The sequence below is a fragment of the Cyrtonyx montezumae genome, unplaced genomic scaffold (assembly GCF_038088225.1).
Source record: "Cyrtonyx montezumae isolate F1298 unplaced genomic scaffold, pur_monq_1.0 scaffold_2, whole genome shotgun sequence".
Lineage (NCBI taxonomy): Eukaryota > Metazoa > Chordata > Aves > Galliformes > Odontophoridae > Cyrtonyx > Cyrtonyx montezumae.
In genome coordinates, this window is record NW_027071936.1 from 55,233,566 (window position 1) to 55,252,249 (window position 18,684).

The 18,684-nt window shown below is 35.5% G+C and overlaps 1 protein-coding gene across 3 annotated transcripts in view; it reads left to right on the forward strand.

Moving 5' to 3' along the window:
• Positions 1-18,447, forward strand: part of BOD1L1 (biorientation of chromosomes in cell division 1 like 1) — a 35,403-nt gene extending 16,956 nt beyond the window's left edge. The window contains exons 11-25 of one of the 3 annotated variants that reach the window (XM_065735769.1): positions 1,268-1,335; positions 2,533-2,596; positions 5,134-5,177; positions 6,074-6,161; positions 7,190-7,269; positions 7,900-7,984; positions 8,852-8,925; positions 10,280-10,358; positions 10,439-10,473; positions 12,899-12,944; positions 14,678-14,712; positions 14,822-14,906; positions 15,355-15,496; positions 16,966-17,109; positions 18,299-18,447. In XM_065735769.1, coding sequence (XP_065591841.1) covers positions 1,268-1,335; positions 2,533-2,596; positions 5,134-5,177; positions 6,074-6,161; positions 7,190-7,269; positions 7,900-7,984; positions 8,852-8,925; positions 10,280-10,358; positions 10,439-10,473; positions 12,899-12,944; positions 14,678-14,712; positions 14,822-14,906; positions 15,355-15,496; positions 16,966-17,109; positions 18,299-18,407 — 1,178 coding nt within the window. In that variant the 3' untranslated portion in view covers positions 18,408-18,447. Of the gene's footprint in view, positions 1-1,267; positions 1,336-2,532; positions 2,597-5,133; positions 5,178-6,073; positions 6,162-7,189; positions 7,270-7,899; positions 7,985-8,851; positions 8,926-10,279; positions 10,359-10,438; positions 10,474-12,898; positions 12,945-14,677; positions 14,713-14,821; positions 14,907-15,308; positions 15,497-16,965; positions 17,110-18,298 lie in introns of those variants that run through there. The other 2 variants (XM_065735771.1, XR_010622162.1) reach the window with 2 other exon arrangements.
• Positions 18,448-18,684: the final 237 nt, after the last annotated feature.

The window sequence follows — 18,684 nt, forward strand, 5'->3', positions numbered from 1 at the left end:
CTTGCTGCAGCAACTCCACATCCTCATACTGGGAGTCTAAGGCTTGGACACAGACTGAATACTTGCACTGAATTTTCTGAATTATTTTTTCTTGTGAATATACTAATACACTTGGAATAGTCATCCTTCATGTTACTGTAGGAATTAGGCCATGATGCTAAATAAACAAGTATTTTAAGTCAGCAATAATTTTAGGTATTTATTTTAGATATAAAACTTCTGATAACATATGTCACTAAGATTATCATGTTTTATTTCCAATTCCATTGTTTCTTAGAAAATAGTAACTTCCAAGTGAGTTTGCATGGTTGCAAGTTCCTTAAAATACCACATAATGAGCATTCTGCTGTTTTCAGCCTTTCTTATCCTTCAGATTAACTGCAACACCAGGTTTAAGAAATAATAAATTCTTTAAAGATCAAGTTTCATTGCAAATTTTGGAGAAATTAAATGGTAGAAAGATCAATAGAGAAATCATGCAATCTTTGTGTACGCCAATAAAAATGGACTGATGCTGTTCAAGTGTTTGTTTTAAAAGCCTTTTCCTTCTCATGTTTGACTTTGTTTCAAAAATGCACTAAAATTTTATGGTGTGAGTTTGGGTCTAGTTTCTCAAGGGTTGGTTTTGTTCTCTAGTTGCCTTCATTTATAAAATAGGTGCCCAAAATAGCTGTGAAGTCATATGAAGTTGGTGTTTGCATATCTTGTTTTTCAGATATTTAAAGCATGTAGTTCCCATATGGAATTAAATGGGTGGGGTTTTAAGGTTTTGTGAAACAGCCATCGCCGACAGGAGGTACTGAGTCTATGGAAATTAGATAATTTCAATGGTTGTGCTTTTAGAGCTTAGGAGGTTTAGACCTAACTGTCATTTAACGCTATTTTTCTTTAACTCCTACCTATGTACTCGTTAATACAGAGGTAATTTGCTATTTGAAATTGGGTAAGAAAATATGTTGTTGGTTTTTTTTTTCAAAGGAAAAGCAAGGAAAAAGAGAAGCAAAGTGAGAAGTCATAATTAAGATGGTGAATGCTGACAGCCTATATTCACCACTCTTCTTGTATTTAAGGAAAACACATGAACGCTTGTGTTCTTGCAGATGCTGAGTTGCTTTTTCGAACTGGTTTGTTGCAGACAAACACTGCCTACAAGATGAGGTTGTCTTCACATGCTGCATTCATAAGATGATGCTAAAGGATAGCATCCTACTGTAGCATGAGCTAATTACAGCCTAATATAATGATTTTAACGTTTGTATTTTATTAGGCAATAATGGAGCTTTACCAAAGTTGGCAGAAGAACTAGAATTTGAAACCAGTTTGAGAACTGAAGAGGTATTTATGATATTTTGACTTTCTTTACAATTTCTTGTATGGTTTTATTTTCTAGGATTTTTTACTAAACCTTTTATTTCTGTTCAATAAGTACTGCATTTGTACCTCAAAACTTTTGAGTCATTTTTTCAGAATATTCAGTTATATTCTTTTAAGGTGTGTGATGTCCAACTGTTCTAAATACCATGTCATTCTGTGGTAGAACCAGTTCCCTTCCTTAGCTATGTTTACTTCCATGACAGTGATATCCAAGGTTGCTTTTCATTAGAATTAGTCATACTGTACACTTGCTTGTGATATTACTTGTAAAATAGTCATGTATGCCTTAACACTTAGGTTAGACAGTCACTAGTTTAGTGTTTTGAAGCGCTATACAAAAAAATGAATAGTGGTGCATTTTTCCCTTGATTCAGTATGGTTCAGAAACTCACAAGTACCTCTCATAGGGCCACCTTAGTCTTGCATAGGGATGCTGTCTTCAGCTCCAGGGCAGACCCAGTTGAGTTTTTTCTGTATCATGGTTTCAGTGTCTGAAATGCATTTCAGGAAAACCTGAGTCATCCTTAGTCTGGTGGGGTTTATTGATTTGAGTATCCCCTGCAATGGCTGTACTGTTTGCCAGCATAGGATGGTCCTACAGTCAGTATGATCATACTCACATGGCATTGTGTCTGAGTTTACAATGTATAGATTTCACTTAATGCTACATGGAGCTAATACTAAGGAGTGTATTTTCTATGCATTTTTAACATATAGCTCATCTGCAGCTCGAATTAAAAAGATAAGTGGAAAAGGCCCAAGTTGGCAAGGCTTCACTATACTTTGTTATGCTTTGCAGTTGTGTATTTTTCTGTGTATGGGAACATTTCTAGAGTACTTATCATGATTGGAACTCCTCTCAGCAAGAATTCGCACCTTGAATTCCTGAGATTTTTTTCTTGTGATCTGGTTGTTAAATTAATCTGTTCTTACTGTACCAGGTTTAACTCTGAAGACAAGCTCATGGTATTACGTTGTTCAACAGTACTATGACTAATCTTTGGCAGTCTATTATTAATATCTGTACTAGTATCTTAAGAATGCTTTTGAAGACTTATGCATCACAGAACAGTAGTCATCATTATGTGAGGGAGGGGAATGAAATGTATTTGTACTAGATGTCTGTCATATTTTTGTTTCCTTTCATCTTGTGTTTAGTCACCACAGCCTGAAAGTGCAAAAAGTGAAGAAGTGGATCTCCATGCTAAAGAGCTTCAGAAAGGTGAATGTTACACTGACAGTGCTTTACTCTTCATACTGCTTTGACCTTTTACTCATAAGGTGTTATTTCTAGATTTGATACGTAATTTCTCTAGGGAGATTGAAGAAAGGCTTCTGTTTCATTTTGCTTGTACCTTTGCATTTAGTCTGCAGGAATGAGGGAGATAAATAAGTCTTCTACTATGAAGTACAAAAAGAAAGGTGGAATAGTATTTAAAAAAATAAAAGTAAAAAAGTAGACTGCTGATGTTCTATTCTATTTGAAATTAATAAATATTTGAGGTAAGTACAGAAACTTGCCAAAGAGTGGCTTGCTTCTTTCTAAACTTTGAATGTCCTTGTTTTTGGTGTTGTGAGAGGCATTTTGGAGATGTGACAAAAGTGCTGTATGATCAAATCAGAATTAACAGAAAGATTTTTATTTTCATATTTAATTGTTGCTGTTATTCTGTCCTGCTGTCCAAAAGATTACAGTGTTTCTGGTCATCCACTGAAGTTAGAAGAGTACTTCTAAGTAGGTAGTCACCTAGCTAGACATCTCAGTCAACTGTAGGCTCAGTAATTCCTTTTCAGTGCATAACATTATTCTTAAATGGAGGAAGGAAAAAAAAAAGGCTCTCTTTCCCAGAAATGCATTATTTTGAAATGTGTTGCAGTTGTTTGGCTTTCCTATTAAAGCAGAAACAAACCCCTGCTTTGTTCCCATGTTGATGGATTTTGTGCTCCAGATGCTTTACAGAGATGTTTACAGCACTGCTAGAGGAGAGTTAATCTTCAGTTGGTGGAATAACAAGCAAAACTAAAATGAATTCCAGGAGGTACCAAAGATACTGGTGTATAGAGTCCAAAGAGTTGAAAGACTCATTTCCTCCTACAGAATGTTGCTGAAAGTGTAAATTGAGAGGACACACTGTAAATCTCACTTGTAAATTTTTACATGTAGGCCAAAATAACTGTTTACCAAATAGGGGACAAATTGGGTAAGGTGATATGCATGTGTTGGTGACGAGCTTTAGATTCTTTTGTATTCTTGAGGTAAATCAAATACTTAGACTAATGGTGTAGCATGTTCTTTTAGGTGATAAGAGACATGCTTTGCTCACAAGAAAGAAAATGTAAATCCTGAGAGTGGATTACAAGAATGTGGTCTTCAGGACACAAGATCCAAAACTATAACCAGTTTTCCTCTACTCTGAGATTTATTCTAAGGGTCTAAAAATTTGTGCCACTTTTATGTCATGCAGTAACACAGCAGACAATACTTACATCTTAAAACGTGCAGATTAAACTGGCTGTGATAATATTGTTCCATGTAAAATGTTTAACAAAAATCCATTTGTTATGTAAATCATCTTGGTTATGACACACACAGAAGATTAATGCTTCGTAGCTCTTCATAGATTTTTTTCTCTTCCATTGCACAATAATCTTTTATTTTACATATATATGCATATATATACACACATATATATGTGTATATATATATACATATGGCCCAACGTACGTAAAAGGAAGTTGTTTAAAAGACAAATGTGTGTCCTGTCATGAGTATGAACAGCAGACACAGTAGTTTAGTAGTCCAAGATTCCTTGGAATGTAAACAAATATTGCTGTTTGAGTGGGTAGAATCTAGCTCTTCATTTGATGCTGCTTTAAAAATTAGGAGATATTGTGTAACTCTACTGTATAGCTGTGGATAAATTGTTTCTAAAACATGAAGATTTAAGAAATGAGCTACACGTTACATAAAATTGTATATAAAAGTGTTGCCATTGTATTGTAGGTTTATGTTCTTGTTGCAACTGAAAATGAAAAATGGTTGGACTGTTTTAGCAGCTGTTTTAACTAAAAATATTAATTCAGTTGCCTATGCAAATCAGATTTAAAGGAGTTGTAAAAGCCTTCTCATAGAACAACCTTTTTGTGATTTTTTTATTTATATGAAATAGCTTTGAAAGGTGCAGTGTACTCATTAGTGTACATAATTTATAATTATTTTCCAGATTCTTATGGTATGTAAGGGAATGTCTCTGTTATTATTAGATCCAGTTAGAGTACAATAGAACCTAGCAATCCATCAGCTTCTGTGTGTACTGTATCAGTCACTGCTGCAGTTAAGCAGATGTCAGTTTTCTGCCAAGCCTAGTTTTGCGGCTTAGTTTTCAGTGTATTTTACTTTGTCATCCTACAGTGTAGCACCTAGGATTGTGATGGATGAAACTCTTGTTACTCAAATGCCTGAACTATATGTGAAATTTCAAAGTTGCAAGATATTTCAGAGGTCACAGTGTCTCAATTGTCTGTTTTAGCCTCAGTGTGATTCTCTGTTATCCTATGCTTTGGAAAGCCATTTTCTTCAGTGTTTTAAGTTTGTCAAATAATGTTAAAGAGAATATCAAAGAGCTTGAGTGAATCTTATTTCCAATAGTGAAAATAAATTGTATAGTTTCAAGTACTTTAAAACCCTTTTAAAGTAGAAAATACAATCATACTTGGCTATTGCTGAACTTTCCTGATTTTTGCTATTATATTTAATAGATTCACTGCAGAAGAACAGTGCTGTAGAAAGAGAAAACCTTCACGTAAGATTTATTCTGTTTATGCTGCTTTTTTCTTGCTTGCATTTACTTCTGTTTATATTTTCTTTATAAGAAAATACTGTTTCTTGTATAAGCAGAGCCTATTATATTGAGACTGTGCAGCAATCTGCATTGATGCCCAATTAGTATTTTGAATTTAGTAAATAAATCTTGTCTTGTTTAATAGTCTGCAAACTATTTCACGATTGTTATCTGATAGAAAAGCTTAATTGTTCTCCTTGAGAATGAAAGGTGAAAATAGGGATTATACTGGGGACTGCAGTCAGAACTAGAAAGCTGTTCCTTTGAAGCAGTCTGTTGCAATCTTACAAGAACATGGAGCCTGTAATTATAATAAGGATGATTAGGAAAGTTGCAATTACAAAGTTTTTCTTAGGAAGCAAAAACAAGATATCAAACACAGATGTCAGGTTAAAAAAAATGCACGTTTGCGATTTGTTTAACTCAAATAGTAATTTATTAATTAAATATTAGCTTTCCCAAACTATAGTGCTGGTTCATTCTCTTTTGGTTCTAGTAAGGTACTAGTTTTGATCCTGCATGTAGGAGAGTGTCATTGTTTTAAATCTGAAAATATTTTATGTAAATGGCTTGCTTTTAGAGCACGTAGTTGAATGCCTAATTAAAATTAAGCCTTTTTTCTTTAAAAAGATCAGTTTAAAAAAATCTGAAAATACAACAAGTTAGAACTTCTTTCATGATAATGGTAATGTTCTTTGAGTTCTGGAAACAAACTGCTTTTGTAATACCACTACCTTCCGTTTTAGTATGTGTTTTATTTACAAGTAGCAATAACTTTTTCCTTTCTGTGTTTATGAACTTATTAATGGAGAGTAGGGGAGCGTGAGGAGTTATATTTCTTTGTCCTTTGTTCATAGGTGGAAAACTTGGACACACAAATAACTGATGAACATCAGCCTAGAGTTATAGAATGTGAAACTTCTGGAACAATGGATAAAGAAGAATGTAAGTGATATGGAACTGCGCAAGTATGTGTAAAGCCTTGCTGCTGAAAACAAAAGTCTTGCTGTGATCAGTCTGTATGATTCTCTTCTGGAGGAAAGAGTGGAATGGGGAATTCCAAAATCCAAAGCAATTAATCTTTTTTTGGAAACAGCTCAACTTATTTGATATAACAATGTTTTAATAATATGTAGTGACAACTTCGGTAGTATGCAAAGTTTTATAGTAGCTTTTTTGATCCTAGAGGGAACAATTTATTTTTAATCTATAAAACAATCACTAATCTTGTCATGAAAGAAAAAAAAACACAGAGGAGGAATATAAAGCTGAAGAAAGTGGATCACAAGGAAACATATAGCCTGTCACTCAGCTTTGTGAGGCTGGTTTTTTCCTACTGTTAGACTGGGAAGACTGAACATCTTTGTCTAGAATCAGGCAGGAAGGAAGATACTCCATTGAATGGCCTAAACATTTAATTAATCTATTAATTTAGACATTTTGTGAACCTAATCATTGTGGGACTATGTAATAGCCGTTCAAGCTATGCTCTTAACAGCAGCAGTAACTTACTGCAAAAAACCTTACTAGAAGCTTTCCTTTTCATCATCAGAGTAAAAAAAAAATTGCATTAGGCTAACTGATAATATAATTTCTTTGGTAACATTTTCTTCCATTCCTAAGAACATTGATTTCATAGAGTGAGTGAGTGGAAGCCATGCAGTATTCATTCTAGTGTACCTCACAGCACTACCTGCTTCTGGAGCAGTTGGACTGGAGATAAGATTGGTGTTGAAATTTGACATACTTCATATCAAAAAAAAGAAAAAAATATCCATGCAAGAAAGATGGAATTATTTTATGTAATTTTTTAATATTCCTTTACCAAGAGAGGCTAGCCTAATTTTCTGTTCATAGCTTTGTAATTAAGATGTTGCTTTTGAGTAAAAAAAATCTTTTCAATAGTGTACTGGTATAAAAGCCATGTCAAAATCTGACAAATGCAGAACTGTTTGAACTGTTTGTTTTTGCAGGCAGTCAGCTGGATGCTCAGGACAAAAGGAAAGATGATGATCCAAGTCAGTGTTCCAAAACAAAGCCTCGTAATATTAAGGTATTTTCAAGAACATCTTTCTTTTTAATGTTGTGTAATTGTAATGTTAATAACACTTAAGTGTTTATTTCTACAGCATTTTATTTGGGGAGGTATATTCATTAATAACTGTTAATTACTTTTACATTGTGTTTAATAGAAAATGACAATATAATGATAGTTTTCAGGAAGTACTCAAAATGGTAGAGATCTGTTGTTCTTTGAAATGTCTGTATCTTTGAAGTGTTGGGCACCAGTTTGCACAGTAGTTAAGAGCTTGGGATCATGTGAAGTACCATGGGGCCCCAACTGTCCAGTGACTTCACCATCTTCATGGTTGTACTGATCTGAGATCTGCAAAATGGTATCAGACTCGACCTAAGTTCTGTATTTGCACTGATCCCCTTTGGGTCAGAACAGCTAATTAAGGAAAAATAATCTCCCTTTTGAAGAGTATGTGCAGAAAGTTTTGCTTTATCTCACCTACTGATTTTTGATTAAAATTCTCAGCATCAAAATTTTCAAGAGACACTATATATTATATATAATACTCACTTTGTGAATAAAATAACTGCTTTTTTTCTAAATGCAAGTAATTGACAATGATCCTTAATTTGTAGTAAGTTGCTCTTTTTTTTCAAAATAATGCAGGAAATTACTTCATGTGATACAGCAGAAGTGTCCAAAGAAGTTGATGGAACACACACACCTTCTGCAAGTGCTGTGGAAGAAAAAGGTGATAAAAACAAATGATCTCTGTAACATATTGACCTTGTGCTATTATTCTTTGAATGATTCTCAGAGCAAGGAGAAATCCAATCCCAGACAAATAATTGCATAAATTCTCTAGTTGCATTCTGTTTCTGCTACCAAATAATACATAGTTCTTAGTTTCTTTAATGGTGAGAGTAAGTGTGATGTTCCTGCTGTTGATAGCCTAACCCAGATAAGGAGTTACAGGGATATCATGCATCTGCTGCAGCATGCAGCCTGAGAAGCCAGTTGCAAGCAGACTATTGGAAGGGGTTATAACAAATTCGGGATGTGAGACAAGAACTCTGAACTCAAACTAATAAAAGGGGAGTCATTCCTAAGAAAAACAAAGATCATGACAAGTGCACCATCAAGAACAGTTACGTTTGTGTATGTAGAGAAAACAACCAGGAAAGAGTATGCGTGTTAAACTGCTGTATTTGATTTCATAATAGCACTGTGGCCATGACTTCTTTTTTAGTGTTATTATTGACTTGGATGCAATTTCAGTTCGTCTTTGTGTGAAGACAGTGAGAGCTATTAATAGTTGTGTGCTCTCTATGCTGATAAATCTGAAACTATTTTCTAGGTTCCTGTTTCGTGGGATGTGGGAGGAAATTAAATAGTAGCTTGCTGAACTTTGATTTAACTCAAATTAGAAGGCACTTCTACATCACCTAGTGTTAAGGAGGCATTCTAGCAGTCCTACATACTGTTACTGCAAGATGGATGTTTATAGGGAAGCTGAATTTGAGGCCATAAAATGATGCTTTTAGTGAAGGGGTTGTGGCGTTTACCTTTGTCTAATAAAATAGTGATGCACAGTTTCTTTTTTTTTCTGCGTGCAAAGATGAATTTACCATTGAACAGGAAATATTTGAGAAGACAAAACAGAGTCTAGAATCAAATGAAAATTCTGTAGAGGTGAGTGGTCTTTTTTGTTAACTAATTGAAATACTTTGTGTTTTGCTGACTGTGATTTAAAGTTCTGATTCAACTAGTGTAAAAATAGCTGCAGAAATTTTGGTGATTTTTTTAATTTTTTTTTAGTACTCTAAAGTGCTGAAGGCTCTTGTAATATCTGTCACAAAGCATAAACATGCACCAGAAGACATCAGTGGTTGTTACTAACATAGAAGTAACTTCCTTCCTGCATTTAATTGTGCTTACAAATTGTATATAAAATAACTGCATAGAACTGTATACAAATCATGTTTCATAGAAACTTCATAATTGACATGTGGACAGTTGGATCACTTTATCAAATCTAAGCTGGCTGTGCAAAAATATTATCATTCACAAAACTTTTATGCTCCTATTTTCTTTTCATCATATACTTGTGATGTTCCGCAATGGTTGTTGTAAAAGTATTTCTGAACATTTTTTTTATTTGAGAATAAAATTGTTTTCTGAATCCAAAAGTGGACACACTTATAAAGACTTACGTTTTGTGGTTTGTTTTTTTTTTGTTTGGTTGGTTGGTTTTTGTTTTGGAATTGGGTTGGTTTTTTTTTTGTTGTTGTTGTTTTTTTTTTTTTTGCATCTGCATTGAAAATGGAAGAAAGGCTTTTAAAATTTGAAGAATAAATTGCTGCATTTGTAGACTCCAGGCTTGAGTCACCTCTGAGGGGAGGACAGGGCACCTCTAGATTTCATTAAACACTGAGTTGAGGCACTTAACTTACCTTCATGTAAAGAGAAGAAATTATTCTCTTACTAGAGATACTCAAACCATCTTCTTTACATGTAGGTGTCCTTAATACTTCAACAACTTCCAAGTAGGAAGGTTTTTTTCTTCCTTCAAACTAAAGGTCTGATGTATGTATGTAATGAGCTTCATCAATATGTGTATTGGGATAATTAGGGTCCCCACTATTAAATAGTACTTCCTCAGCTGTTGGAAGATGTAACCTTTACTATTTAGAAAAAACTATCAGATTGGGAGTTCTCTTAAGACTGGAAAAATATGGTGGAATGGACAGAAGAAGGGAGAAGTGTTTGTTAGATGAAGTGATAGAGTTGATGGGGGTGCAAAAAGCATAGTGCCTGAGGGATAGAACTTTGTGTTATCAGGAGTTCTTGTTTCTTTTCAGCTTTGTCAGTGATTTTTTTATGAAAAGTAATGTCTGTTCTTACAAAACCTGCCTCACCTGTGTTATATTTTTAAGCAAACACTATTTCTGCTAGTATCACGTTATGCTGACAGCAGCCTTTATATTATATTGCCCAAATAATGTTAGTTGTAGTAACTGAAATACTTTACTTTTATTTTTTACAGGAAAATCAACCTGTGATAGTAAAACGGAAAAGAGGAAGGCCTCGTAAACATCCTGTTGAAGCCGTGCAGCCTGGTGGTGGTAAGTAATTCATAATACTTGTGTGGAGAAAGAATAAAAATAGTAACATACAAGTTCTGAATTCATATTTCTTCCCTCAGGTGGGGAGTCAAAAGCTGATATGAGCACTGGCAATGTAAGTGCCTTTATTTTGTTTGGGTGAATTTAAGCATGAGAACCATTTTTCTGTTCTGACAGGTAACAGTATTTCAGAAACGTTCTGTAGTAAGCTTGATATCTGAGTTCACACTAAGAATACAAAAACTATAAAATATAAATCCTGATAAAAACAGTTTACAAGCAAAATATACTATTGAGTCTGAATATGGCAAATAACAGCATCAGTCTTAGTACAGCATAGTTACACTGTCTAGCAGTATATTGCAAGCAGAAGAAAAGTCTGATCAAATGCACATCTTTTACTTTGTGCTGTGAATCATTTTGTTCTAACTATCAAGGATGATCTAATGTAGAAAAAAACATAAGGTTCTTTTCTTTACTGAGCCTGTTGTAATAACAGCTTATGTTAGCTCTTAACATCTTGTTAGAAAGAAACTTATGCTATCTGTATTACACTGTTTACAGTTAACTCAGAAGACAGAGTCACGGTGGTAGTAATTTAAGCACTCCTAAAACATCTCAGTTTTCCAAAGCTCGGATCAGCAGCATCTTGTTTTCTTAACCCATGTGAAGTGTAGTCAGTGCTGAGTAAGTGCTCTGTTGAAAGTGCTTCTGCAGTCCAGTTGGGTTACAGCACTGTGATTAAGCATGGATCGAGCAAAAAAAAAATTTCTTGTGTAGAAAAGAGGTAATGATTAAAAACAGAACAATAAAGTTGTACTGAAACTTGTATGTTCAGCCTGCTTGCCTGGTGAGGAATCAACTGGCATGGTTGTCAAAAGGCCTGGGAATTTACCTAGGCTGTAAGCAGCAGATATTCTCTTGACCCTGTTTATTCTGTCCGTGCAGTATTTCAGGCAGCTTGTTCAAGGTGCTGTCCCTTTTACGGGTCTGGTAGAGTTTTGTGTCTGAATTCCATTTTCCTAATCGGTATATTTCATTATTAAGTGAAATACAATTGTTTTGGCTTTATTTGTTTTGTTGTTCCAAATAAGAATTAAAACTAATTTAAAACCTTCTCTAGAATACATATACCTTTACGCAGTGCTGAAATTGAATTGTCTGGTTCTAGTTAACCATTTTAAAAGTTGTGTACCTGCTGGTGATGATGGGTAGTTGGACCAGTCAGTTACAGGCCAGCTTCAGGAGGAGCAGTATTTGCCTTCCATCTGAGAAAATGATTCTGCAAGGCTATAAGCTGTCTTTTGCAAGACAGTCTTCTCAGGCTGCTTAGAGAATGTGTTACTACGTCAGAGATGACATAGGCATCTTAGTGTAGTTATTCAGTGATTAAAGCAATGGGATTTTATTAGCATTCATCATAGATTATGTAGTCGTGCCTGGCTTTTTCTGTGTTCTGGATGAATACAAAACTGGTTATCACAGAATCACAGAATTGTAGGGATTGGAAGGGGCCTCTAGGGATCACCTAGTCCAACCCCCTGCCAAAGCAGCTCCCAGCCCAGGTTGCACAGGTGGGTGTCCAGGTGGGTCTGGAATGTCTCCACAGAATGAGACTCCACCAGCTCTTTGTGCGGCTGTGCCAGTGCTCCGTCACTGCACTGTGAAGAAGTTCCCACACACATCCATGCAGAACTTCTTAAGCTTCAGTCTGTGGCCATTTCCCCTCATCCTATTGCTGCACACTGCTGAGAAGTGTCCAGCATCCCTCATCCCTTTGCCTCCCACTCCTTAGGTATTTATAGATGTGGATCAGATCCCCTCTGAGTCTTCTTTTTTCAAGGCGGAACAGATCCAGGTCTCTCAGCCTTTCCTCATAAGAGAGATGCTCCAGGCCCTTTTGTGGCCTTCCACTGGACTCTTTCCAGGAGATCTGTCTTGTTAGTCCTGGGGAGCCCAGAACTGGACACAATATTCCAGGTGAGGCCTTACCAGTGCAGAGTAGAGGCAGGGCATCACTTCCCTTGATCTGCTGGCCACACTTCTTTTTTAATGCACCCCAGGATTCCATTGGTCTTGGCCACCAGGGCACACTGCTGGCTCATGACCAACCAGTCATCCACCAGAGCACCCAGGTCCCTATCCATAAAGCTCCTCTCCAGCAGGTCATCCCCAACCTGTACTGGTGCATGTGGTTATTATATTTTAATTTGTACTATAATTTGTAAATCTACGTGTGCTTACGTAAAGTGATTGCACTAAACTTTTTGTATCACTGCAAATTAAGTTTTCAGAAATGTATTTTACTGGAACTACTTTTAATTTAACATCTACTCTTGCAATGGCTTCCATTGTCAAATAGTCTTATCAGGTTACTGAAACTACTATCATTTCATTTGTGTGAGAGGTACCTAGGTGCAAACTTTCTGCCTGTTGATTAGAATGCTCTTTTTTTTTTTTGAGTTTGCAGACAAGTTTCTGTGTTTATGTAATACAAATCTGGATATTTCTGATTTGTCTTCTTTCCTTCTTGATTGTAGCTGCAATTTCCTACCTCTGCAAGTAGAGGGAAAAGTCCTCAAAGAGGTAAGTTAAGGTATGAGGGAAATTCAAGAGGGTGCTGAAGGGTATCGGATGAGTCCTTCTTAAACATAATGTTTTAGAACACATATAGCAAAGAAATCTAATAATGTTCAGTTAATTAAATTATCTGTGGATATGAATCGAAAGAGGTCAGTGGCAGCTTGAGGGGATGTTTCTTTCCCTTATCACAACTACTGTAAAATCTTTTTAAGATGATTGCTTAACTTCTATTGGAAATACTTTTATTGCTTGTAATACTTATTATAAATACTTATTATTGAAATACTTATTGCTGAAACTAAAATTATTCTTGCATTAATTGCTGCTGAAAAGTTGGTAGGGATTTTATTATTTTTATTGCTTATCACTTATAGAGAACCTGAGGCAGTAGAATATTTTCACACATTGAGAAAAGTAAATCTGTTAGGAAAGATGTGGCTTGTAGTTAAATTGCCTTCTATCACAAGATATTTTGCTACACATCTGACAAAATTCACCAGAATTTTAAATGTCTGCCTTCAGAACATAAAATAATTAATAAATCTTCTTACTGTGTTAATTAGACTTATTTTGAATAAGACACTTAATTCTTCACCAAACCATTGCACACTTCTGCTTTATTTCATTTGCTTCTATGTAAAAGCTTTCCTGTAATTTTAACAACTTAACTTCAAGGAACTTGTGTATGAGTGTTAGAATATGTCTCTCCTTTGAGATCAGTTTTTTGACACACTGGATTGATGTTCTTCTGTATTTGCTCTGTTGGTCTAAGCAGTGATTAATTAAGAGTTTTTGATCTTATTTTTAGCTTTCAGAAACAAAACTAGTCAGCAATTTTATAGCAGGAAAAAAAGTGTTTTAAAAAAATGGTGTAAAGACTTCCTGTTGTTTAGGATGCTTCTCTCCTCTGATGACTGGGGAATTTTTATCATTATGGTATTGCAGAAAATTCCATTTGACGAACTTCAAGTTTTATAAAATCATCTTTCTTACCATAGAGTTGGGGTAGAAGTGTTAACCATCTATTGCATTGTCCCAGGCTGGGACAGCATGATTTATAGAATTAGTAAATTTATTTCAGCATGCACAAACCAGTCTGTAAGTAGCAATGTATTGAAAATCCAGGCTTCTTCAACAGAGCAAGCTGACCTAATTTGCATGCCAGGTATTTGTCAGGTTCTAAATGCTCCCTCGTTGAGCTATGGCCATTTTGGTGCTTGACTGTAGATACAGTTAAGCCTTAGGACAGGTTGCCCAGAGAAGCCTTATTTCTGGTTTTAGAGGCTTTCAGAATTGCATTGGACAGGATTTTAAGCAGTAAGATCACGTTTTGAGTTTAGCTGTGCATTGACCAAACTGGTCTAGATGATCCTCCCAAGATTCCTTCCAAGGTAAATTCTTCTTGATTCTGCTATTGGTTGACAGTAAATAAAACGGATATGTACCTTTTGCTTTTCTATTTAAAAAAGGGGAAAAAAAAGTTTAAAAAGGTATGTGCAGCAAAGCAATAAATCTAGCATCAGGCATATAAAAGCTTCACTGCTTTAAAAAAACCATTGTTGTCAGTCTGTATATAACAAAATGCAGCAAGGCCAAATTGTAGTTTAGGAACTATAAATGTTTTCTGACATTCTGTAGTGTTAACTTTGCATAAACAGGGATTGAAAGAATTCCTTTTAAATCTGATTAGTAAAAGATTTGAAGTTTGGGATTCAGTTTTCTTCTTTCTTTTCTAGGTACAGACGTATCTAATAAGAAAGAAACAGCAAATGTAAGTGCAGGCAACTTAATTTGTAAGTCTGTATGCAGTATGTAATGAAAAATGTCTGTTTTCTATTAAAACTGTTCTTGCCTTGTTTGCTTCCATTTTATTTCTTCAGGAAGATGAAACTGGGAAAGCAGAGATGACTGTGCGTAAAAGGGGAAGAAAACCCCGGCGTTCTCTGGCTCAATCAGAGGAAACTGGTAAAAAGAAGAAACTGTGCTATTCCTAACACAATGAAAAGATATTACTGTGCCTTTCTGTATACTGATAGCAAGAAGATAAGCTCGATTCAATTTTTCCTTTCTTGAGGAAAAATCATTGAGTTACAGCTAGTGTAAATATTATGTAAATATGTGTAAATTGCTGTAATCTCATGTCAAAATTGCTACATCCCAGATGCTTCCATAAAGCCTCATGAATTTTCTATGAATTCTGGCTATGAGCTGCATAAGTAAACTGTTGCAAATGTGTTAACCAGATTAAGTCAAACAAGTGTGAATTAAAAACATTGGAAGCATAAAGGAAATGGAAAATTACTTGCTTAAAATGGGATTTGTGAATAGAATACCTTTTCTAAACTAAGTGTCCATATCCTTTTGGAGGGCTTTTGGAAAATTATAGCACATGTGTAAAATTTTACATGGACAGAAATGCTGGAGCCAGAAAGAAAACGACGGAAATTAACACCTTCTGAAGAGGAGATAAGAGAGCAGGAGGAAGGTGAGGAAGACGATGTTGAGGAAGATGATGAGTCCATAGCTAGACCAGCCACAAGACTAGAGGCTCAAAGGTAACTGTAGAGGCACTGATATTTTTTGTGATGTTACTGTCAGTTGTGGATTCGGGTTTTCTTTGCAGTTTGCTTTGATTGAAACTTCCCATATAATGTTGGATCTAATTCTAGTGTCAGAAGCTTTTTTTTTTTTTCTTTCAATACTGAAGAATGGAAAGTCTTGTTGGAACTGGAGTTTTAGTCTTTGTGGAGATAGCTGTGGCTCTAATCGTGAATAACAAGGCAGAAGAGGCAATGTTTTGCCTTGATTCAACATTTCTAGGAGATGAAGAACTGTTAGGGTAACAACAGACAGGCTTGAAATGTCAGAAGGTTAGAACTGGTCCTGTTGGCAATCTTGCATCTTGGTCATGTCTCAGAAAGTAGGTTTGAGCATACTTAACTAACAGGTTAAAAGGGACTTGACTGCAATTCACCATTTGGCATTTGGAGTTGGAACAAGGCAAAAACATAATTTTCAATGTCAATTTATTTTTCCAAATATTAGCCCAGCTAAATAGATGAGAATGCAGTACTGTAGGATTTCATTCATACATTAGTGAACTGTGGGCTCTAGAACAACAACAACAAAAATCTTACTGCAGAAGATGAGTGTGAAACTTGCTTCCAGGAAGCCATTCTTTATTTGTAGCTTGCCTGCAAAAAGGCATGCTAAGGAAGTGCAGCAGAGTTCACTCCCTTGGAAATTTACCACTTTGTGAACAGTTCTGTTGTGGTAAGTGAACATCCTTTTGTCTTTTAACTTTAAAATTCTAGTAAAAGGTAAGACATTTGTGTTTTCATTCCTATTGGTCATGGAAACATCTACTTTGTATTTACAGATTTTCTTGTGTATCTTGCTTCTCAGATATCCAGTGCTGATTTTTTGGGTGTGAAAAAATAAAGCATCTCTCTCTTAAAGTGCCACAGATATTCTGCATTTTATAAGTAACATTTGGGAATAGTTTAATGGAAGGAGCTGCCTCTTTGTTTTCACCTTTACTTAGGTCAGAAAACCTGATAATCCAGCAGTCTGGCTTGTGAACTATGAAGCTGATTGCTAGAAATCACTTTTTCATATTTTTGAACTGATGAATACTGAAGCCATGGGTGTGAGTTCTTTATACTGGAGAACCAAATTTTTCCACAACTTGTTCTCCTTTCCTCTTCTGTAATGTTTTGGCTTTGTTTTGTTTTTTAAACATGGGCATTTACGTAGCAGAATTTGAACTAGGATTTTGTTGTTGCTTAATGTTACGTATTGTCAGTAAAGGAGCCTGTTGTGACTTGTGTTTGCTATGGAGGTACACAGCTCTGCCTGTCATTTTGTCTTAAAGCGTGCAAATTTCCACCATTTCTTCTGGCAGCTTTGATTTATATGTTATAAATAGTGTTCAGTCTTAGTTTTCTGCCCCTGGAATGCTAAAAGAAAGTGACTTGGAAAAGTATTTTGTTATATACACATTCATCATTCTTTTTTATTACAGAATGCAATCCAGCAAGCCAACCACTCGTGCAACTTCTAAAGGCAGCAGTCCGAGTTCTGTTTCTCCCAGAAAACAGCAGAAACTATCTGCAAAAAAGAGATCTCCAAGTGACACAAAAATTAACAAATCTCCTCCATCAACACAGTAAGTATGAAAGTTAAAGCCACTTTTATTATTTGTTTTGGAAGCACACATATTTATATGTAAAATACTAGTTCAAAATCTGAACATCAATCTTGCTTTGTTCTGTTCTTTTGTATTATATAAAAGCTTTCAAAGGATTTTCTCCTGTTTACGTTTTTTCTTCCTTTCTTTAACATTTGCAACTGTGTGTATGTCCTTGGGAAGTTCTCAGTTTCTTTCCTGAAAGTGCTGTTAAGCAGTATTTTAACTGAAGCTGTGGTTCTTTCCTGAAAGAAGTGGGTGGAAGAGCATCTGTAGTTCAGGTTAAAGCAACATAGTATGTCCTGATTCTAATGCTTGAAGATATTTCTAAGATCAGCTGATAAGAAAGGAGAAACTTCTGGATCCTTCCATCAATGTACTTCCCTTTTCCTCCTTCTTTGGTACATTTATTAATTTTTAAAGGTGAGATCACTGTGTAAAATCCCAGGGGATCAACAAATCTAATGCTCAGTTGCTATTTGTCATGTAGTTTATAGTAAAACAGACTATACATCAAATACATTGTGTTTCGTAGTGGAGACAACAGCAATGTTTTCAAACTGAATGTTGGGAACAGTGGCAGATGTGCATCATGCATTGATCAGCTGCCACAGTTCACCTGATGTTAATTATTTAGTATGGCTATAAATGGGCAGAGTTTAAGCTGTGCACCTGAAAGAGTGGGCTTATATGTAGGTGCTTAATTGGAGGAGAGCACACAATGTCTGCCCTTTATTCCCTCTTGTGTATGCAAGTCTTAAGCTGCTATAACTTTTTTTTTGTCTTTGGGGGTGGGGGCAGCAGATAGAATAGAGAAAACAATGCTGTTCTGATCCACAAGTCATTCCAGAAAAAGAGGAAGGAGGAGTGCTCTAGCCCTGTATTCTACATTTGGAACAGTCTCCAACATGCAGAACTAGTATGCAATGCCTCACTAAGACGTGATGGGAGTGTGCATGGTCTCCCTAGGGTCTGTGCAGCTCTATGAAGATTTAACAGTAAGCTTTTGAATAACACATCCTTGTAGTCCATCGGAGATGAGCGCTTAAGTCCATCATCTAAACAGGATTGTGCCTGACAACCCTTCTTGTTTTCCAGCTGCTACCATTGTTAAAATAATTAATAACTGCAAAGTGGTTTTTTTGTTGTTGTTGTTTTGTTTTTTTAGACAAAAGGTGCAGTCTGCCAAGCGTAAAAGAGAAAGCAGCCCAACAGCAGTACGGAGAAAAGGCCAGCAAAAAACAGAAGAGGCACCAGTAAAGAAAGCAAAGCGATAATCTCTACCAGCTGGTACTGTTTGTGGAGGAGTCAAAAGGAGGAAAAAAATACCTGTGCTTCTATTTTTTTTTAAAGCAAAGGGATTTGCACGTGCTTGTTTCAGAGCTCTAAGTTAATTGATGCAGTACTTTTAAGTTACATTTTAAAACAGCTTTATAAACTATTGTTTATACAGAATATTATGTACATTTATTTCAGATGAAAAAATAAGTATTTTATTTGTATCTGAATGAAAAACAAAGCAGTTATATATTTTATCACTGACTTGGAAAGTTG